The 22,581-nt window shown below is 37.4% G+C and overlaps 1 protein-coding gene across 12 annotated transcripts in view; it reads left to right on the top strand.

Moving 5' to 3' along the window:
* The window catches only part of R3HDM1 (R3H domain containing 1), a 55,716-nt gene extending 33,546 nt beyond the window's left edge, over positions 1–22,170 (top strand). For 4 of the 12 annotated variants that reach the window (XM_009279808.1, XM_009279792.2, XM_009279829.2 and 1 more), the window contains 12 exons: positions 60–161; positions 4,066–4,338; positions 4,559–4,679; positions 9,685–9,839; positions 10,400–10,548; positions 12,831–12,934; positions 13,556–13,723; positions 16,816–16,985; positions 17,203–17,353; positions 18,826–18,908; positions 19,689–19,773; positions 20,771–22,170. In XM_009279808.1, the coding sequence (XP_009278083.1) occupies positions 60–161; positions 4,066–4,338; positions 4,559–4,679; positions 9,685–9,839; positions 10,400–10,548; positions 12,831–12,934; positions 13,556–13,723; positions 16,816–16,985; positions 17,203–17,353; positions 18,826–18,908; positions 19,689–19,773; positions 20,771–21,138 (1,929 nt within the window). In that variant the 3' untranslated portion in view covers positions 21,139–22,170. The remainder of the gene's footprint in view (positions 1–59; positions 162–4,065; positions 4,339–4,558; positions 4,680–9,684; positions 9,840–10,399; positions 10,549–12,830; positions 12,935–13,555; positions 13,724–16,815; positions 16,986–17,202; positions 17,354–18,825; positions 18,909–19,688; positions 19,774–20,770) is intronic. The other 8 variants (XM_009279860.1, XM_009279852.2, XM_009279800.2 and 5 more) reach the window with 6 other exon arrangements.
* The last annotated feature ends 411 nt before the right edge of the window (positions 22,171–22,581 follow it).

Raw genomic sequence — 22,581 nt, 5'->3', positions numbered from 1 at the left:
TTGTTTTCACTTTTCTTACTCTGATGTTAACCATGTTTATAAACCTGTTATTTCTTCAGCCTATGCGGCCTCTGCAGCCTTCTTCCCAGCCTGTTCAGTACTCTGCAGTCTCTTATCCACCCCCGCTCCTGCCAGTCTCCTCTACACAGCAATATTCTGTGGTATTATATCTTCTGTTCATCTCCTCTCTGCATGGGTTAATCTTTAGTGGATGCTGACCTTTGCTTGGTTGGTTGTAAGTGGTGTGTGATACCAGTGTAATGACTGTCTAGCTTTTCAATCATAGTAAAATATTACCTGAGTGGGGGAAAGTACTTCCTGAGATTTTAACGTTATTTCAAGTTCAGCAGAAATGTATACAATTAAGGCTATATCTATATATCTCTATATTTAGATATATATTATTTCCCTTTGTAAAGGAACAGCTTTTCAATGCTCTTGCTTTGTTAGCCAGTCAGTACCTTTTTATGTCTTTGGATTAACCTCTTTCCGTCCTTTCTTCTTGTTTCTTTGTCTGCTCTTTCTTCTGCTGAACCCTAATACATTTTGAGGGATCAGCTGTGCTGGTTTTTTGAGGTTAGCTTTTTCTAGCCTCTTTGCCAGAACTCTTAACACTCCTACTTCACTAGCATCCCTTGCTTAATAAATAGAAGCTGGAAATGAATTATCTTAGTCTTTTGTGTTTAAAAAAACAAAACAAGCAAACAAAAAAACCACACACAAATTGAAACTGAAACCTAGTAAAGGAGAAGAGTTATCCAAGGCAGAATCTGAACTAGAGTCCAGGTCAAAAATGGAGGCTTCCCAACTCCCCATACTGCTCTGATACTCTAATGAATACATGTTTGTGTTGGGTTTATGTGGCAAGGTTTTGGTAGCAGGGGTGGGCTGCGGGGGTGGCTTCTGTGAGAAGAGACCAGGAGCTGCCCCCATGTCGGACAGAGCCAATTTCAGGCGGCTCCAAGACTGACCCTGCGCTGCCCAAAGCTGAGTCAGTCATTGACACTGTTGGTGTCTCTGTAATAATGTATTTGAGAAAGGGTAAAAAACCACTGTGCAGCAGCTGTGAGGGAGGGGAGTGAGAAACAACTCTGTAGACACCAAGGTCAGAAGAAGGAAAGGGAGGAGGTGCTCCAGATGCTGGAGCAGAGATTCTCCTGCAGCCTGCGGAGAAGACCTTGGTGAAGCAGGTTCTCCCCCTGCAGCCCATGGAGGAGCATGGTGGAGCAGATACCCACCTGCAGCCCGTGGAGGATCCCACACCAGAGCAGGCAGAGATGCCCTGAAGGAAGCTGCAGCCCGTGGAGGGCAGGAGCAGGCTCCTGGCAGGAACTGAGGCCCATGGAGAAGAGCCCATGCTGGAGCAGGTTCTCTGGCAGGACTTGTGACCCCATGGGGGACCCACACTGGAGCAGTCCATTCCTGAAGGACTGCAGCCCGTGGAAAGGACCCATGCTGGAGCAGTTCGTGAAGGACTGTATCCCGTGAGAGAGACCCCACGCTGGAGCAGAGGAAGAGAGTGAGGAGGAAGGAGCAGCAGAGACAAAGTGCTATGAACTGATCACAACCCCCATTCCCCATCCCTCTGATACTGGGGGAAGGAGGTAGAAGACTTGGGAGTGAAGTTGAGCCTGGGAAGAAGCAGGGGGGTTGGGGGAAGCTGGTTTTAGTTTTGTTTTTATTTCTCACTATCCTACTCTGTTATTAACTGGCAATAAATTAAATCAATCATCCCCAAGTCGGGTCTGTTTTGCCCATGATGGTAATTGGTGAGCGATCTCCCCGTCCTTTTTTCGACCCATGAGCTTTTCATCTGATTTTCTCCCCCGTATTGCTAAGGATGGGAGAGTGAAAGAGCAGCTTGGTGGGCACCTAGGAGCCAGCCAAGGTGAACCTACCACAATGTTATACAATAGCTATTTTAGTATGTATTCAGAGTTTTTATTTTGTTACTATTTTCAATGTTATTCAGAAATGTCTTCTAATAATAGATACAGATTTATCTGAATTCAATAGCCTGCATATAATTAAAACTATATTCTAACTGTTATCTGTACTTTAGGTATACAGTTGTAAAAGGAATTGCACTTCATGGAGGGTGTTTTGTTATTAGCAATGTTGTTTTTCATGTTATTTTAGAGTTTGAATACATGTGAACTACAGTCAGTACAACTTACCTCCTCAGTAATGAAATGAGAATGGTTAATTAACCAATGTGAGCTTCCTATGCGAGTTTAGCATATGACTAAATTGCTGTTAGTAGCAGCTAGTTCAGGTGTGATTCACAATCATTGTTAGGCATATCGTTGTTAAAGCGGAGAATTAAACTCCTTCCAGGTTTATAATAGTTTCAAAGCATTTCACATTCAGGAAATGGGTTCAAATGCTAAGTGTGCTGGCAGTTTCAAAAATTTAGTCCTGCTGATGGTAACTTAGGTAACATAGTGAAAAGGGTTGATGGTCTTGGTTCATAATCTAAATGCAATACATCTGTAGTTGGTAACAGGAAAGTTTGGTTTATCCATTTATTGGTAATAACATGTTTCAGTGGTTAATCATGCTTGTACTATACATATCACTATAGGAGAAACTCACCAGATCAGAATTTACTCGTATTGGTAGTGTAACAGAAATAAAAGTGTATTGCTTGGGTTTATCCTTTGGACATTTTTAGAGGTAATGTTAACTCATAATTAAATATCAGTATCTCCTTTCTAAACTAGGTATTATGAAAGCAGAATGTAAAATCCAATGTAGAGAAGCATTATAGTTGCGTTAATAGGCATCATTAAAGAATGAAATGCCAAAGGCAAAGTTAGATTGTTGATCTAATGAAAATTGTATTGCTTGGGTTTATCCTTTGGACATTTTTAGAGGTAATGTTAACTCATAATTAAATATCAGTATCTCCTTTCTAAACTAGGTATTATGAAAGCAGAATGTAAAATCCAATGTAGAGAAGCATTATAGTTGCGTTAATAGGCATCATTAAAGAATGAAATGCCAAAGGCAAAGTTAGATTGTTGATCTAATGAAAATAGGGCTTTTTAAGCAGTAAAGGTATTCTATATAAAGCTTTAGGTGTAAATTTGTATTTCCAGTGGTAATTAAGAATATCTTTAGCCTTGGAACTATAAAATTTCATCATAAAATGTCAACGTAGCTAATCAGTAAAAGACAGAGCTTGCACTTACTCTGTCTTGATTAACTCCTATCTTCTCCAGGATGATCTAAGAGAGGATCAGGTGGTCTTAAAATATTTTTAATGTTCCTCCATGTTTGGAGAGTCCCCTTCTGAAGTGTGAACCAAATCTTCTTGTTTAGCAAACAAATACAATACTAGTGATCGCTTCTAAATTCCAGGATGTTGATAATTTGATGCTAAATCGCTTGTAAAGAAAAGGAGCTTGGGGTTACAGTAATAGAAGTTTCAAATTTCACAGGACTCCTGCAGTGCTCAGTGCAATCAGTATCGTAGTTTCAGATGTTAATAAAATACAGATAGTAGGAACCACTAGAAAACATTTCTTGCAGCTGTTACTTGATTTCAGGCTAAAAAAAATTCATCCTTGCATATAGTATAATACCCAGTTAGAGGAATGTACCTTCTTACTCAGGATTAGAGCCTCATTAACTTAAGCTCTTAAAACCAAAAATTACTTTAGCAATATTAATGCCTTCTGCTATTTTAACTGGGGTTGGATGTTTTCACTCAAGCTTTGGAGTCCAATCAGAAAATGTTAGTGACACAAATTCTGACTTTATTTTTGACAATTGAATCCTTACAGTAAATAGATAGAGGCAGATGTAATCCAAAAATGGAATATTTGCAGCGAAATGAGTGAAGTCTCTGAACGTGGATGTTCTTTCCTGCTGTCAGCCCTGAAGATAACTTACCTCTGTGTTCCGTCTTGTTCTTTCCTGTTGTTCTTTGGCTGATGTTGCTAATGCACAGAAATTTGAGACGTGCATATCTGAAACTTACTGAGATATTTGGCTATTTTATTCTTTTTTTCTTGAATGTACGTTTGTGAATGTATTTTTTCCTTTTTTTAACTATTGCAGCAAGACAACCTAGGATCACAATTTAGCCATATGAGTCTTGCCCGCCAGCCACCTGCTGATCCAGCTGAACCTCATACTGCTATGTTCCAGTCCACTGTAGTCCTCCAGCCCCCACAGCAGTCTGGTTATATCATCGCAACTGCTCCACCACCACCACCTCCACCACCCCCCTCTGGCCAACCAGTTTCTGCTCCAGGCTACTCAACTTCTAGCCACCCTGTCAACCAGCAAGTACTCCAGCAGCAGGGATATATGCAGCAACCTGTGCCACAGGTAAAATGGCTCTGTTTCTATCCTCCCAAAAGTTGTATTTAAAAACTGATCATGCTGTTCTATTAATGAGCTTTTTATATGGTGTGGGGCTCCTTGTTCAATTGCAGCTGTGTGCATTTATTCTGGAATCTTTCTTTTATCGTGATTCTTTTTGCATTTAGATGTCTGCCTTCTATAAACTTGCTGGTAGTGAATCTCTTTAATTGTTGTTTGTTTTTAGATGCCAGCTTGTTATTGTACCCCCAATCAGTATCCGCACTCCAGTCAACAATACCGACCTGTTTCTGTCCATTACAACACACAGCAAAACCAACCGTTGCCACAGCCTGGACAGCAGACAGGTTTGTTGAACTTTTTCAGCATTTCCTTAGAACACCTCGTATGCGTTTTCTCCTGGTTTTGCTTTTTAAACTTATTTTGCTGTATAATTTCAAATAAAGTAGGAGTTCAAATACAGAATACAGTGTGTAACTAAGCTGAGGTGGAAAAATTGGAGTCGGTTGTTCATGAAACTTGAGATTTGAGCCGTTACTATGAGTGGCTCATGCTGTAACTTTAATTATAGGATAATATTTTTTTTTTATGTTTAGAACTGAATAATTTAAAAAACCTGTAACTTAGTTACTAACTTTTTAGTAACTTGCAAAGTAAGGTGAATTAGTACCTTTAAATGATGTAACATTGCAGAGATGTACCTTAACTGAAAGTTCTAAACAAAAGCTACTCATTTTAGATGTTGTGGCATGAAGAGACTGCTATGCAGAAGATACTGGTGATACTGTTTTAATTTGTCTTTCTGTCGTATGATTAAAAGTATCTGGCTATTGAATAGAATATATAATTATTGAATAGAATATATGATGAGACTTAAGTGGTTAGAATTAATTTTCTGCTCCTCCTATTTCTAGTAAAGACTTTTGTACTGTTTCTGAGTTACCTTTCTATGAATGTTATCAAGCTGTATTTCTGTCTCCTTTCTTTCCTATTGTCTTTTTTTCCTTAGAAATTGTACCTGTAGCTACTGTTATTCTAATAATCTGTATTTTAAAATATTGTTATGACTTCTTCAGTAAGATTTGGATTCCTGAAGCAAGTTTACTTCTGAATAATATCTTGACTCACAGTCAAAACTTTCAGAAGTAACTAGTGACGTCTGGAGGCAGAAATCCTTGAAAATCAGGCTTTTATACCATGTCTTAGTTGAATATGTTAGACTTAGTGTCCTTTTGAGTTTCCTTCAGGAAGGATTTTTTTAATTCCTCCCCCTGCCCCCAACTATGGGTTGCTCTACAGAAAATAGGATGAAAGATCAGCCTCTACAAATATTAACTGGATTTCTTTATAGCTGTTCTGTGAAGTAGCCTGTAAGAGGGATGGCTCTCTCTTCCACAGTTCTAGGAAGTGCTCCAATAGCACCAACACTTGAAGTTGTTATTCAGGGTTCAGTTCACAAATTTAGGCAGGATTAGTTCATTGCAGGATCATCAAGATGTGATGCCCACTTACGGTAGGGTTGTTGACAACATTTTAAAATACTGTTGTCCTGGTTTCGGCTGGGATGGAGTTAAATTTTCTTCCTAATACCTGCTTATAGGAAAATAGACCACCAGTTTTCACTCTTCAGAAGTGAAAGTATATTGACGTTTTTTCAAAGGAAAACAAATTACTCGGTTTTGCAACTTGTTTTATCCATTGTTGTTCAAGATGTGTTATCCAACTGTATTACACAACCTGCTTTCCTTCCTCAGAATTTTTAATACCTAGACTACTTAATAAGTCTGAGTCATAATAATAAGTCTGAGGCTCAGCTGGGGTTATTTCCCCATTTACGGGGTCACCCTGTGTGAATAGCACACAAACTCTAAATCGGAGAGAGCCCAGTGTATATATGTAGCTAAACAAAACAACCTGAATTTGAAAGCATGGGGTGACGGTGCATCAGCACCAAGATGCAAAGGGAGGAATCAGTTGCTATTAGGTAAGTAAGTTTGTTTCTTGTCTGTTTTTAGCTCTTTATGTTTTAACTGAATTTCACTGCCTGTAATGTGGACAGGGTGAAAAGCATCAGCAGCTAAAATCTCCCTCTGTGTCCTAGACGAAATAAAATAACAAAGCTGTGCAGACAGCTACTTTACTACTTTGATAATGTACCTTGTACCTGTAACCCTGACATCAAGGGATCACGTTTAAGCAGTGAAGGGGTGGTCCAGCCAATAATTCCATTCAGTCCTGTTTGGTTACTTGGTGTTTACTAGCACTAATGGTAGAAAGAAGTATTTTACTAGCAACTGCATAATTAGTGTTTAACTCAAAATCTCCAAATTGCTACCTAGTCATTGCTGGTTCTCATTTACTGCTTTATAGGCAAATTTGAATCAGCATTCTAGAGATGGAAGGTTCCAGGTTATGTTTTCTGTTTTGTAAACTGCTCATGGGATGGTGTATTTTGAAATTCTCTCTTGTAGGTTTACTTTAAACCTCAAATATTTGTATTAAGTTGACAAAAAGCTACACTGGAAATGGTTGATGCTCATTAGCAATGGCTGGTTTTGAGACAAAAGGCAGCATGTTACTTGGCTAATACAGCAATGTGTCTGGTCAAAAATGAGAATTAACAAATCTTGTATTATGTAAAAGCCATGGGTTTTATTCATCTTATAAAGTGGTTAATAACTATGAAATAACTTTCCAAACACAAATTTAGATAAAAGATGACAGCTTCTGAGAGCATGGCAACTGAAGCCACTTTCGGTTTAATATTATGGAGTGGCCTGACTTTATTTATGAGCTGTTGGATTCGGGGCCGTAACACTGTCTGAGAGGTTTACATTTCTCACAGTGAACCGGTCTCTTTTTCAGCTGCTTCCTGGCTTCCTTTTTAAAGGGGTTTCAGGTGAAATATTTGGGGGGTTCACTTTTAGTAAAAATGCTTTGGTTGCCCTAAAGATGTTGGGAGAAGAAAACTTTCTTTATGAAAAAGGCATTTCCAATTGCCGTGATAAGGAGGGCCCAGTTACCATGAGACCTAACTACAGGCTGATTAAAAATCTTATCTGAACTACAATTACTGTAGGAACATCAGCTGAAGTTCAACTAGCTTCTGCTTCACAACGACCAGTGATAAAACTATTACAGTTGTAATAATAGCTGTAGTTGTAATAGTTGTAATCAAGCTATACTCATAGCTTGTTAACCAAGTGATTGTACTTGCTTTTCTGTTCTTGAATAAAGGCTCTTTCTCACTCTTAATGTGTTATTCAGAAAATGTATTTCTATATTCTGTAAGTTAACTTCTCTTATATTAACAGTGACTTCTTTTTAATTACGTAGAGATTAAGAAACATGCTTCTCTTTTTTTTATCTACTGTTTCAGAGTATTTCTGTGTAATGAGACAATCTGCTGTGGCAGGTGTGGGTTTTCTGCTGAGTGCTGCATTTCTGTCAGACCACTCTCTATGCAGAGGTGAAATTGTGAAGCTAAAAATAGAGCATTCTTTGGAACGCTGTGGGGAACCTTCTTGGCAGTCAATTTATATTGTTCCAGTTCTCTCTGCTTGCAAAACTGATCGTGTCTGTCTCTGGAAGTGCCAGAAAAAGCTGAAAAATATTCACAGCTACATTGCAATTTCTGGGAAACGAGGGGTTTAGATTGCAGATGTATTGATTGGATCTGTCATATACTGCAGCTTCACATTCTGCTGCTTTTTAGGTGCCATAGATCATTTCGTGAGAAAGCACGTTTAAGCATTTTGTTTATTACAGATATGAGATGGATTTTTGTGCCCAGTTCAAACTTAAGAGTTATTCTAATTACTAATCCTGATTCAAGCGTGCATTGTTCTGAAGTTTTGTATAATACTCTGAAAATATTTATAATGTGTCGTGTGTTTCTAATGAATAGCTCTCTTGGTTTTAACAAACTGAACCTTCTCCCCTTTAATTTTCTGAAGCAATATTTGATTATATTAACAGTCTCTTTTAGTCTTCATTGTTGCAGTGTCTATAGAGACAGCCAGCTCAGACTGTTAATTCAGTGTTCATTGTACCCTGTATGTATGTAATCAGTGAACATTGGTGGATTTTGTTTACAAAAAAAGTGTTTTGTGTTAACTGACTAATGATTTTCAAAATAGACCATGCGATTTTTTAAACACTTTTTTTTTTAAAAATCGAAGTGAGTTTTTGCAGCTATATTTGCTTTATTATAATTCCATTCCAAGGTAGGGAGCATGGGGAATGTCAAGGTCAGTAGAATGTGAATGTATCCAAGTTAAATACAGACTCTTCTTGCCATTAGTGCATCTTGACAAGCCCAGTTTTGTTATTCTGGAGTGATAACTGGCTTTGTCTCAGAAACACTGATAGTTATGGTTTTTTGCTGATGTGGTAAGTAGCACATACCTGTATAATAGAATATGACAAAAAGAACTTTACTTGTGTTCTGCATGTGTTTTGATCATGGTAGCAGTTACCTACTATATGCTTTAAAAAACAAAAAAACAAAACAAAACAGGAGTTAAGGTTGGACCTAATAAATGCACAGATTCCCTGTTTGGCACTCATGCTTGGTTTTTTTGGGGGGTTGGGGGGTTTTTTAGGCCATTTTTGAAAGACAGCAGAGGATACCAGTTTAAGCAATAATAAATTGTTGTAGAGGCACTGTAGAGGGGAGAATATGAACATCTTTCTTTTTTTTCCCCAAGATAACTTTGAATATAAAATGTCTTCCACTGTATATGAACATTGCTTTTACCTGGAAGATTCTTCTCAGTTCCCAGTTGTTTTTAACATTACAGATTTCAGTAGAAATTGCCCTTTTTAAAAAAGATTTATACGCATGCCTTACACAAATTTTCTTGAAGTGTGATTCAGTTTTGAATCATAGTCAAGATACTCTCATCCCTAGGGCACCTGAGGTGCTAGTAAAATTTAGAATAACTAGAATTTCAAAACTAAAGTACCTAGAATGGCCTTGTTCATAGTAATAGACAAATAATCGGTTTTGATATCATCTAGCATGCTTTGTTCAAATGCTTTCAGCTTTCACCTATCAAATCAAGGTGTTAATGCATGTAACTCACTAGAGTGTAAATAAATATTGCAAGCATGTGAGAGCAGCATTGCAAATAGTATGTATAGTATTTCATGCTGGATCCAAATGAATAAATCTGTTAATGTTTATATTTATATCTTTATCTTTTTATATGCATGATAAGTTCAACTCTTTTATGAAGTTGCCAGCTTTAAAAAGCCATTGGAAAAATGCTACACTTACACAGTTGCCTACGTGAAAATGTATAAAATGTGTTCATTATTTCAAAATAAGATTTCAATGTATAATTTCAGGTTACCAGGTTTTGCCTAACCAGCAGCAAAACTACCAGGGTTTAATCGGAGTTCAGCAGTCTCAGAATCAAAATCTAGTCAGTGGCCAGCACAACAACATTGGGAATCAAATTCAAGGTGTGATTGTTCCATACCCTTCAGTGCCATCTTATCAGGTGGGTCATTTATTCACAACTTTCCAATGACTCTTCTGTGTGTTTGAGTGATTGATTGATTGATTTTAAGCGCATTGCTTTGTAAAATGGTAGCAAGCTGCAAGCAGGTATCAAAGGTGACTTTGGGGACAGAAATTAAAAAAAAACAAACAAAACCCCCACAATTGAAGTGAGAAGAAAATCTGTCACAAGTGTACAAGTTCTGGTCCTGTTAACTGACAAGTGCCTTGTTAATTGCTATTCAGAGGATGGGGAAGAAAAAGCTCATGAGATTTTTCTCTCCACCACCCCGCTTTCTATTGTAGAGAAAATCTCTTTTGTTAATTGATGGAGTCGCTTGGAACCACCATTACCATTTTTGGGGAAGAAGATAAAAAGTTTTTTTTAATAAAGCACAATTACTTCAACTACTGTTATCGCTAGTCTTCTGGATTTAGAGAACTCCAGCAGATCTTTCAGTTTGTTTGTTTTTTTTTAAAAAAACTCTTACATAAACTAGGTCAAGAGGCAGAAAGAGACATTGTCTGCAGAAGAAAATCTTAATGTGTTCTCAATTTTAGGTTTCGGTGCCTCAAGGTTCCCAAGCAGTGCCCCAGCAGACGTACCAACAGCCTGTTATAATTCCCAGTCAGTCAAATCAAGGATTGCCCACAACAGGAATGCCAGTTTACTACAGTGTCATTCCATCAGGTCAACAGAATAATTTAAGGTGAGTTTAACTCAGTTATTTGATTTCTCAGCAACCAGGCTTAATTGCCTTGTAATAACTGACAGGATCTGCTATAGTATTGCATATATTAAAATGCATTTTAAAGGCAGACTTACTTTTGCTCTTGTGCAATTAAATAAAACAACCAGTACTGCTTTAATTGGGACATACTTGTTAGGCTGGAAAACATTGTTTCCATATCACTTTCAGCAATACTTTACTACAGTTCCATGTCTTAAGTTTTCTGCATTCCTTTTCTTATCCATGAAACACCAGTGTGTTCAGTAGCAATGCCTTTTTGCAGTAACATTTAAGATGACTATCCATATTCACTGGTTTTGTCAAAGATATACTACTTTAATAAGGTGTAGAGAAAAGAGAATTTGAATCCCAGAAAAAGACTGACTTTCTTCCTTTTCTGGAGCTTTGTCTGGAAGGAGCTTAGCTTGCTTTGTCCGTGTAGCTAACGAGGCCTGCTGGCACAAAGCTGGCTATGAAATACGTATAGAAACTTTTTCCTATGCTTGGGTTTTCTTTGATAAATAACTTTTATTTTTTACCTACCTTGGTAACACTGAATTGGTCTACACGTACAGACCTCCCTGTGTATACATCTGCGTCCCCAACACAATTTGAGTATTTGCGAGAGAACAGATAGGCAGATACCTAAAAGAATTCATGAGGATTAATGCTTGTTGCAGATTTTTCTTTCTCTAGTTTTTTTTAACTTACAAACATGCATCATTTAAAAATACCTTCCTTGCAGCTTTTAAACAAGCAGCAACAGTATGAAGCTTGCTTCATCCTTTCGTGAGTGCAGAGTCTTAAATAGTATTTGTGTCATCGCTGCATGGCTTCATCTACTTAAATGTGGATTCTTGTTCTTTGTATCTGAAGGTTCTTTGTATCCTTTTCTTCTGTAGTTAAATATTTGAGGTTCAATGAAGTCATAGGTAGGCATAATCCCAGACTTTTTTGAAGTAAGTTTTGTTGCTTGATCTTCTGTGTCATTTAGAATCTCCCTCTCTTTTGAACAAGGAAACATTTGTTTGGAATTCAGAGCAGACTAGCAACTACTGGCAGCATCTTGCTTTTATCAAAGTAGTTATGTTGCAGCACTTTGACAAGGAAAGCAGCATACTGTTCTGCAGGAACTGAATAGTCTCAAACCTACAGGTCACTGTTGAAAACTATAATCAGTAGACAGATGAGAAGCTGTGTGAGAGCACACATCCCATGCAGATATAAAACCATCTGTTTTAGTTTTCACTGAGTTTTGTCTGCTTTAATGGAAGGGAATCTTTAAGTTAAATTATATAATTGAACTGTGGGACAAAGGATGGAACAAACTTCTCATGATGACATAGGTAAAAATGGTAAGTCCAACAGGATGACACCTACTTTTTTCCACAATTTGAAGTAATAGTTGTGGGTTTTTTTCTCGTTCCCTCAGAATGTTTACTTTATCTGTTAGTACAGAAATGAAGTACAAGATTCTATAGGCGCCATTCTGATTATGGTCCACCAACCTGATGTTCTGGCTCTGGCAGTATGATCAGTTAGTGGTATGATAGAATTTGCCTATGTCTGTTACTTACGTGTTTTTCCCCTGAATGCCCTGAAAAATACCTGGCATAAATAAACATTTACAGTTATTCTCTTGCTACATATTACAAACAAATGAAAGGTTGTTTATCTCCTTGAGTCATCTTCCATGACTAGTTATTTCTCCTTTTCCCACACCCCATTTGGTAAAGCCATGGAAAGGCAATCATCTCTTTAAGCTGTGTTACTTTACACCGAAGCAGAGGTGTGCATGTTTGGTGTGCTGAATTAGCTGGCTCAGCTGCACGGGGCTAGTCTCCAGCTGAGGCACTGCATCTGAAATCCTTGTGGCAGGTTCTGTGGTGATCATTTAACTGAGACCTGATTCTGGTTAACTGGGCAAGACAACAAATTGTCTTTTATTATTATTCTTCATGTCTTCATACCGCTACAGCACTATTGACACAAAAATAGTATATCAAAATAGGTGAATTAGTACAGCTTCTTAATGTATGCAGGGCATAAGTTTTTGCCAAGGAAGAGATGTGAAACTTCAGTCTTCTGAAGAATGAGTAGATTCGGGGGGTGGGTAGTAATATTATTGATTTTAAAATTAACAAAATCTCAGTGATTTGCAGAACGTGTAGACAGCAGATGCAGCAGTCATGATTAAATAAATGAGCATAGCATAAATGCCTGTTAGTCATGTTCTTTTTTTATTATTATTATTATTACAGTTCATCAGTAGGATATTTGCAGCCTCCTGGATCAGAGCAGATACAGTTTCCTAGAACATCATCACCATGCAACTCACAGCAGCTTCAAGGACAGCAGTGTGCAGGTTGGGAGAATAAAGTTTTTATTGAAAGACTTCAAAAATGTCTAGCTGTTATTGTGCTGGGTGATTGGATATTTGCTATTAAGGGTTTGATTTAGAATTAACTATTGTATTATATTTCCTTCTGTGTTCCATTTTTGAAGTTATACTGGAGGCAGATTAACTTAACATCTCAATTTGTTTATCACTGAAAGCTCTCAAGTTACTTTCTTAGAATTCAATAACGTACATAATAATGCCTTGCGTGTCTGCTTGTGAGTTGAGACAGACATGGGGACCATATGTTCTCAGCAGAATGACTTTCATCTTTTCCTGAATAGCTACACAGGTCTGAAAAATTTGAGATTTGGGTTTACATTTGATAGAACAAGAGCAAAGAGCATTTTGGAAGCAGTGTACTTGGCTCTTCTACTTAAGAAGCATTCTAGATTTCACTTAATGGAGTAGGAGTAGTGATTTTCTTTAAGAGTTCCTGAGAAGAGGGTGAAAACTGTAAGCATTCTGGGTTTGGATAGAGAGGAGAGGTAGCTTTTTGACCTGCTGAAAAGTTAAATGAAATACTCCTAATCTGTGTGGGGTGTTTTGTTTTTATGGTAGCCTTATTTACTGCTTTTACTTTCATAGTTTATAGCAACCATTCGAGTCAGAAGCCATCACCTCCTACATTATTGCCACCTTCATCAAAGTCAAAGCCACAACAGGCTGCTTCCATTGTGCACTACAGCATAGTGTCTCCACCCTCATCATGTAAAAGTTCGCCCACTGGTCTTTCCATCATGCAGCCAATAAAAGGTATATTTTATTGGGATTTTCATCTAAGCCATTCTGTCTAGAAATCCGTTGTAAATTATCAGATTGATTTCATGGCTAACTACTAGAACAACTGCAACTTGAGTGCTGTTTCTGCAAATACTTTTTTCGTAATTCTTCATCTGAATTGCTATTATTGTAACTTCAAAAATGACAGCTTGGAACTTAAGTGAAACAATAGCCAACTTCATGGGGGCAGCCTGGAGGCAGCCTTCAGCAGATAAGTGTCCCTTAGCAGAAGGACTTAAATCAGGTTCAGAATGTTTTGATGTACAAAATTTTTGGGTAATTTTTAGAAAGTGTATAAATAGCAGCCTCAATGGCTTGTGAAAACAGCGGTGACGTAGAGCTTGTCATATCCATCAAATGTTTATAAACATTAATATCCAAACACTTAAAAACTCTGAATTTCCAACCATAAAACTGATGGACTGGTCAGGAAATGAAGAGCACTTGGGTTAGCCTCCAAACAAGAGGTTATAGAACAATCCTGTGTTCATAGCGGTACTGTCTTTATTTTACCAATAGGGAATTTGGTACATTAGAGGTTTGGTTGGCCAAAAAGGGGCAATCTCAAATATTGCTATCTCAGTATTTTGCAAGCAAGCAATAGATTAAACAACTCTAGGTCAATGACCTAGATTCCACTTACAGACGTGGTGTTTTCTTACGAACATTTATCTTTTAACATATTTTTAGAGCCTGTTTATTAGTAAAATAGATAACAAGCAGTTAAGCAGCAAGATAGCTGGATTAGCAGTGTATTTTAGTTTGTGGGTAGGTTTGAGGTTTGGTTTTGTTTCCATTTTGCTTCCAAGTTTGGCTTTAATTCTGGATGGCTGTCATTTCAGGATGTCTAAAATAGGTCTCGCACTAGTTTGTTCTTCTACCCTCATATCCTGGCAGTGCTGGTTTTATGCAGTTTTGAAGGCCTTTAAATTGCAGTTTAGCAGGTTTGAATCAGAAGTTTGGGGAAGGGGGAAGCTCTCTGACCTTTTGAGAGAATAAAGAAAAGCGTGCATTTTAGCAAGTGATATTGAGATGATGAATCAAGGCCACTGAGGTAAGGACAATAAGGACATCTGCAGACAAGCAGCAGAGTTCTGTTTCTTTTCATTTGAAAAAGTTATAGAGGACCAGACTGCAAATCTGGGAAGCTTTTCAAGGATTTCGTCTGGGTTTCCCTTCTAATGGGTTTTGATAGGTTGATAAAGCATCTGCAAACTGACTTACACGTTCTATGACACTTCGTTTTGTCAGCATGCTTGTTTAGGAAAAGAATTCCATTTCTTTTCATTTACTGAAACGCTGTGGAACTAGATGCAGTAGAAAGAAGTCGTCTTTCTGGATGTACAAAGTTTTCTTTTGCAGTTTAAATAGCATTTTCAGATTGTGACATTATTTTTTAGGAATGGTGCTGTAGATGGTTTCGAAAGACAAGCATGTTTTTGTTGGGTGTTCAGTTCTCACAGAACAGAGAAGTCAAGAGTTGCATGCTGAGTGCTGTGGAATAAAAGACTATAATATTATAAAACAGTAAGATGTATATATGTATCATATTTATAAATATATGCATAAAATATTAACATGAAACCAATTTTCTTGTGTAAAGTGTAGTGTGTGTATATAGATGTTTGTCTGGCACATCTCAGGTTGACATATAGGGATTACTTAAGTTTATGGCTTTACCACTTGGAAACTGTTGTGTTATATATTATTCTGATTGTGTAGTAGATATCCATAAACAGAGTTACATTTTATTTTGCTGCATAACAAAATAGAAATATTCGCCATGTGGCTCTTACAGGGACAGAGCAGGGACTCTTTAAATTTATATCCTCTGCTAAAGTTGGCCAGATATCTGATGCTTCCGCTTCAGTCTGAGACACATGGGGAGAACTTTTTGCCATTAAAAAGAAAGTACAGATGTGAAAACATTGCTAATATTACTTCATTTATTTTCATAAAAAGCAATATAGTAAATATTTCAGAATACAACTTACAAAAGCTAATACAGTTTTACTATTATGAGTTCATTATTCTACATTGTTTGGTTTGCTTTTCGAAGGAGTCTGTTTCTTTTTGTGGAGCCCAAGGGTAGTGAAAACAATAGCCCATTTTAAAAAATACAAGATGAATGCATTTTATAATCTGTATCTGACTGCTCCTAACTGATGCTATGACGTAGGTAGTAAATTGAGAAGATTGTAGACTCCCTCTTTAAAGGTGGATGATTAAATGATGTTTAAACCATGTGTTTTAATTGTGGTTTCTGAGAAACGCTGTAAACAGTGGGTAGAGCAGGGAAGGAAATCGCAAACAACCATTTACAAGTAAACAGGACGTTATACCTGGGACAGAGCCAGGTCAAAGGGGTCGACAGCTTCTCTCGCAGGCAGCCTCTCATCACAACTCCTCACGTGAAACCTGATGGAACAGCATTGGCTGTTTAGCTGGTCTCCCCGACTTTGGCGTTTCTGTAGCTACCACAGTAGCTAAGTGGTACAGGATGTGGGGATCCATTTGCAGTCTCTGCCCAGATAAATGTTCCTATATAGAACTTGCAAATGAGAGTAATTTTGCCTCAGACTAAAGATTGATTCCAGGTCTTTCTGATGTATGCCATCATATCAGAGGAAACATTTTGAGTCTGTATTGCTGTATATCGTGTAAAACTAACTAGGTAACTTCTGTTTTTAAATAAAGCGTATTTTTGCTTGGTATCACATGTTCTTCAACACATTGCTCTGACAGTAACTATGGTGAACGTCAAATACTTTCAACTACTACTAAATAGAATGATTTCTTTCAGAAAGCTTCTCAGTAATGATTTTCAGTGGTTCCACTATCTCTTTCAGTTCTGGGAAGCCCTCTAAGTTAACTGTCTGATAGTGGAAACGTAATTGCACTGAAAATACTGCTCTAGTGTTCTAGAATTCAGCAGCTTATTTAGCAAAGCATTCATTATGTTATTTCCCTTTTTTTTTTCCCCTTAAATTCGCGTCTGTTCTGCTAAAATGAAAATTGAAATGTATGATGAACTGACTGTGTCCTACTGATTTCTTGTCTTGTAGCGGTAGCACCACCACCAGGTGGAGGAGTAGTAATGATGCAGCTAAATATACCTAACAATCCTCAGCCTCGGAATCATTCACCTCCACAATGGAAACAGAATAAATATTACTGCGAGCATCAAAGGGGGCAGAAGTCCACAGAACTTAGCACTTTAGACAGTGCTGCACAGGTAGGAGGTTTTTGTTTTGTTTTGCGGGATGACTTAAAATTTGCATAAACTGCATCTTTGCATGTTTTTTCACAAGTTCTTTTTGGGGAACAAAAATCTGCTCTGATAATACTTAATGTAGCTACTTTAACGTTACTTCAGTCTTGGAATGCTGTAGGTGTTGTTTAGCTTGTTCAACTAGGTACTTTTTAAAACACTAACTTGTTGTTTATTCCAGTTGCAGCATAGTCCTCAACTAGGTAGTCCTGTCACCTCACCGGCCCAATCACCAGCACCAGCTCAGCTGTCAAACATGAAGAACATCCGTCCCACGTTAACACCTCTTTCTATTGTGTCCCAGTTTTCTAGACCTTTTGTCCCTGGACAAGGTATATTTTTAGTGAACTCAAATGTGTGTACGTTTTCTATTTGAATATTAAAATACAAGTTATATGAGGATTTTCTGACACTGTGGCTCGCTGCAGTAGTAATGCTTTTGAAGCAGGATCATCAAAATTATCCACTCAAGCATCATGTAAAATTTCACCTTACCTCTCTGCACTGATACCGTCCTCCATATTCTCAAAAGCTTTTGATCTTCTTGTTATCATGAGAGCTTCTATAACCCACTAGCTTTCTCGTATGTGAAATTCCCCATTTCAGCATTGAAAATATTAATAAAATGTTTGATACAATTTAGCTTCCAAGTTTTAACCATAAATCAAGAACTTGACACACTCTGTCACAAAGGATATAATTTTAGAGCTACAAAGATAAAATAAATAATGTGGGACTAGCTGATTTTAATACATGAGCTAGGCATATTATCTTTTAGGGGAAAGGATATAGAAATGCGATGTTGAGATCAATGTTCTGCCAAACTCACTTATTAGTTGATGATGCACTGAATCAAACCACTGCCTAAGCGAGAATTCTTCATTCCTTTGTAGAAAAACTAGCATGATGGGACTACAGCCACTAGCCAATACTGTTGCTGCTTCAGTTAGTATTTCAGATAGTACCTACCCAAAGACAGAAAAAATTCCTTGTGGAAGAATGTTAGTCGTCTGCTGCCATGTTAACAGAAAAACAGAAAATCGGGAGTGTTTGAGATGTGATAGTTGATAATGTTTAAAAAGCAAATGATAAAAAAAAAAACCAAAAAACCTTTGTCAGTGAGGAAAGACATCCTGGTATAGTTCCCAATCTCAAAATTAATGGGTTTATTTTACAGAAAGATTTACTTTAAAGCAAAACTTACAGAAAATGCTGTATGTGTTCCTTATTGATAAAGAAAACCATGTTTTCTTGTCTGTCTTTGTCTTATCTGCTGCATAATCTTTGTCATTGCTTTGTATTCCAGTGTTGTAAAAATTCCAGGTTGCCTGTTGTAAAGTATACCTCTCAACTTTCTTAATCTTCTGTGATTACTAAAAACTTCCATTCCATTGTCTTTGTGGATCCTTGGAGTAAATAGGAATGTGAAGATGTACCTGGCTCTAATCAGGGATGTAACCATGAAAATGATTAAATTAGTACACTGAGAGGAGCTTTAGCCTTATTAAGCTCATTTTGAAATGAGAGGATTTAGGTAAGACCGCAATGAAGAAAAACTTTTAGTGTGTGTTTTGGTGTAATCCTTAAATGCAAGAAAGCTTGTACCTTTCCACCTTGTGATCAGTACGTGACTGACTGACATTTATTTAATTGTGCCAAATCTTATTTCGTTAGCATGGGCAAATACACTACTTTGTGCAGAGTTATTCTGCTTTCTCTTCTGTGTAAGATATACGTCGTAAGGGGAACTTGGAGGAAAATTTCATACAACAGAAGAACCCTCCTAATTACCTTTCTCTTTAAGCAGATGCCAGATACCCATTGCTTGGCCAACCCCTGCAATACAATCCACCATCTTTATTACGTGGACAAGTGACAAGCCAACAGGTATTAAAGAGAACAATCTCCTGGCAACACTGAAAAAAACAATTCAGGACTACCATTATAACCACCGTGAATAGGGGAGTATGTTACTGCATTAGAAAAGTAATCGAGTGGAAGGTGCTTGCTTTCCAATAACGGTTTTATCCTGTGTTGATACTTCCCATTGTTCTTGTTTGTTGTATTTAAAAAAAAAAAAGAGTAACATTTTCCTAAAATTTAGCTTTAGGCACAGTGTAGCTTATGGATTTTTTTTTTTTAAGCAATTCATCAGCAGTTCCAAAAATCACAGAGAGAACGTTTGCTAAAAGGATTTCTTTTATTTGAATAACAACTTCAAAAAAAACCAGAAAATACATGTGGGTATTTCTAAAAAAAGAGTGGGTTTGTTTCTTATAAGAAAAACAAAACCAAAATATTAATGATAGCAAAGCTAAAAAGTTTTGCCATCTATTTAATTTTTGGGACAGACACACAGACCCCCTACCTCTACCTTGCTCAGTTCTACCCGAGATCAGCCAGAAGATGTGACGGATTGCCACCCCCCCCACGCCCCATCATTTCCTCCCTTTCTTCTGAAGCCAAGGATTGAATGCGCCTGACTGCAGGATTGCTAAACTCCAAGACTAAAATTGGACATGAAAATCTGTTCTGTACCATGGTAGCGCAGGTTATTTTCCAGACATTCCTCTGCATCTTTTTTTTTTTTTTCACTGAGCTAACCTAGAAATTTTAAGGTACTGGTGTGTTGTCATTAAAGTACATCATTTATGTCAATCTCTCCAGTGTCAACCTGGAAACAGACATGGAAACAGGGGAAAGAAGCCAGCAAAGAAGGCTGCTTCAGCAGATCTTGGTGCAGGAGAACCAGGTATAGAATTGCTGATTGACACAGTCCTCCAGAAAAATGAATTAAGGTGATGGGCTGGGAATGTAACAAGAAAAGCACAGGTGAGAAAAGGGCCAGAATGAAAAGTAATTGGACAGAAATGGACATGGCAAACACTGGAAACATAAGGATGGAGAGGAAGACTTGATTTGGAGAGAGGGGAAGTGGGAGGTTAAATGAGAAAAGTGTAGTTTTGAAGGCTGGAGAAAAGACCAGAGAAGATCAAGATTGGACAGTACTAAAAGGAAAAGCAAGTTTGTCAGTTTACTGGATGTAAGTTCTATTATATTGTTACATTAAGTATTGTTATATTAAATATACATACCCCTGCTTCCTTTTACTTGCATGAAATGTGAAATCAAACATAAACCACAAATTAGTTTGTGCTTCCCCCCTTCCCCCCCAAAAAAAAAAAAAGCACATGGATTTGGGGGACGTATTAGGAGATCTACAGATTAGCTCCTTGGAGTTGGTAAAGATGTCATCCAAATAAAACCTGGTATCATCTATCTTCACATCTTTACTGAAAAGAGTTTTTGTTGTGTTACCTACTATCGACTCTTTGCAGAAAGTTACAGATAAATCAGCTTTTTCTAACAATTTACTGGAGACGATTTTTTGAGAGAAGACAGACTAGTTTTTTAGCATGGTGATGTGTGAAGAGTTAACAGGCAAAGCCAGTGAGATGCTATAGTGAGTTCTCAAACCTGCTGCAAAACTAGGTGTTGATTATTTTGTTATTTTTCCCTCTCTCTTTTGAGAGCCCTCTTTGCATTCTCAGCTTTTATTTGTACGCTTGTAGCTGTAAGCAGTGCTAAATGTGAAAGCAGAATGCTCTCTAGAATGCCAGAAATGGAATGCCTGTGTATTTGGTATCGGCCAACTGGAGATACAAGTATGAAATAGCTCATTTTCCACTGTGTTTGTTGTATCATTAAGTACAACGGCCAATTTAGATTCAATGTTTTTCTTGTTTCAGTTGCGGGAAAAGTTCTAGAAATTACTGAACTACCAGAAGGCATAACACGTATGGAAGCAGAAAAACTATTTGGAGAACTTTTAAAAGTTGGTGCCAAGATTCGGTGGCTAAGGGATTCGCAGTGTCTACAAACACAGCAGCAGCACCATCGTCGCTACTGTGGCAGCGGAGACAGTAGTGTGAACACTGAGCCATCCAAACCTAGTGACTTGGCTTCCACTTACACGGTTCTAGCTACGTTCCCTACAATGTCAGCTGCTCAGAATGCATTGAAGAAACAAAGTAGTACCTCAGTGAACAAGTTCAGGCTGAGAACAAGCAAGAAGCACTATGACTTTCATGTTCTGGAAAGGGCTAGTTCTCAGTAGCAGTTACATCAGTGGACACTCAGCCTTTACTACTTCCATGTTCTCTCCTTGATTGGCTTGATGTTAGGGGGGTTCTGTTCTCTTCTTAGAGACTCCTGGGATGTTTTCTCATATGACACTAGCCATTGAAGAATAAATAACCCAGTGATCCAGCAAGATGAAGAAAAAAATACAGAGTTAATCCCAGACAATAGCAAGGAATCATCTTTGAGACAGGCAGCTTTCTACAAGGAATGCTGTTGAAATGCCCCCTACTTTTATAGTAGTTTTGTTTTATATTTTTGAATTCTTGTATCAGATCCAAAGTTCTACTGTACAGCAAACGTTCATAAAAATCCATATTCAGATTTGTATTTTATAATCCCTTTTCACAGCCAGCACACAGCTGTCCATTCCAAGGCAGGAACCTGAGGACTGGTGGAGGGGAAAAGAGAACCATTTTCAAGGAATTATACTCATTTTCTAGCAAACTACCCCAAATCTTGAAGTTAACCTGTTCTTCGTCCCTTGTGTTTTTCTTTTTTTTTTTTTAAGGAAAAAAATATGATTTTAGTAACTAACTCCTTAGGTGGTCATTTTCTTTTGAGATTCATTCAAGCAATGTCAAAAGAAATTACAAGTAGGTTGTACCCTTGAAGGATTTGCTTCTGATCCAACAAGTTTAAATAATTATTTAAAGGGGAATATGAATAGGTTACAAAGAATGTTCACTGAATCACATTTTAATATTTCTTCTTTTTAGCAAAAGTGTGAAGAAACTAAAATGTATCTTCACAAGTGACAAAATGTTTGCACTTTAATTCACCAGTATGGATCTCTTTCTCTTCCTTTTCACGCTAAGATTTGATAAGTGCTGGAAACCTTTTTAATGGTTTAAGTTTTCATCATTTGCAGATGCTCACTGGACATTAAAGATTCATTGCACATAAATGAAACAACCTTTTTTCAATTTGTGTAATTTGCAAGGCTGTACAATGTGTGCTGATGCAAGCCTTTTTCAGTTCAAGAAAATAAATGTTTACAAACAAACTTTTTCAGTGCACTTGTTTAAACTTATAGGAGTCTTCTGAAACCTGGATGAACACATATTAATGGGTTGGATCCCTTCAACTGTGAGAAAAGAACTTAAAAAGAACACAAATACTAGAACTTCTCAAAGAAACCACTATTGTTGTTCCTCTTCTTGAAGCATTTATTTACGTTATCCTGCCCTTAATTGTTTTTAAATGTTTCCCTATATAAGTAAAAAGAGAGAGAAATTGATCAGATACCATAAGGGACTGCTGATTTTTTTATTTTTAGCACAGGTACTGATTTGCTGTGTAGACAAGCAACTACTTGTTCCCTTCCTAAGGCTATCGCTTTGTAAAAGATGTGTTTGTAACTTCTGTAAGTGGAAACTCAAGGTAAACATTATGTTTAAAAACATATTTTACAGAGGAA

The sequence above is a fragment of the Aptenodytes forsteri genome, unplaced genomic scaffold (genome assembly GCF_000699145.1).
Source record: "Aptenodytes forsteri isolate BGI_AS27 unplaced genomic scaffold, ASM69914v1 Scaffold11, whole genome shotgun sequence".
Lineage (NCBI taxonomy): Eukaryota > Metazoa > Chordata > Aves > Sphenisciformes > Spheniscidae > Aptenodytes > Aptenodytes forsteri.
The sequence above is the reverse complement of the archived record's forward strand: the minus strand, read 5'-3'. Positions and strand labels throughout refer to the sequence as shown.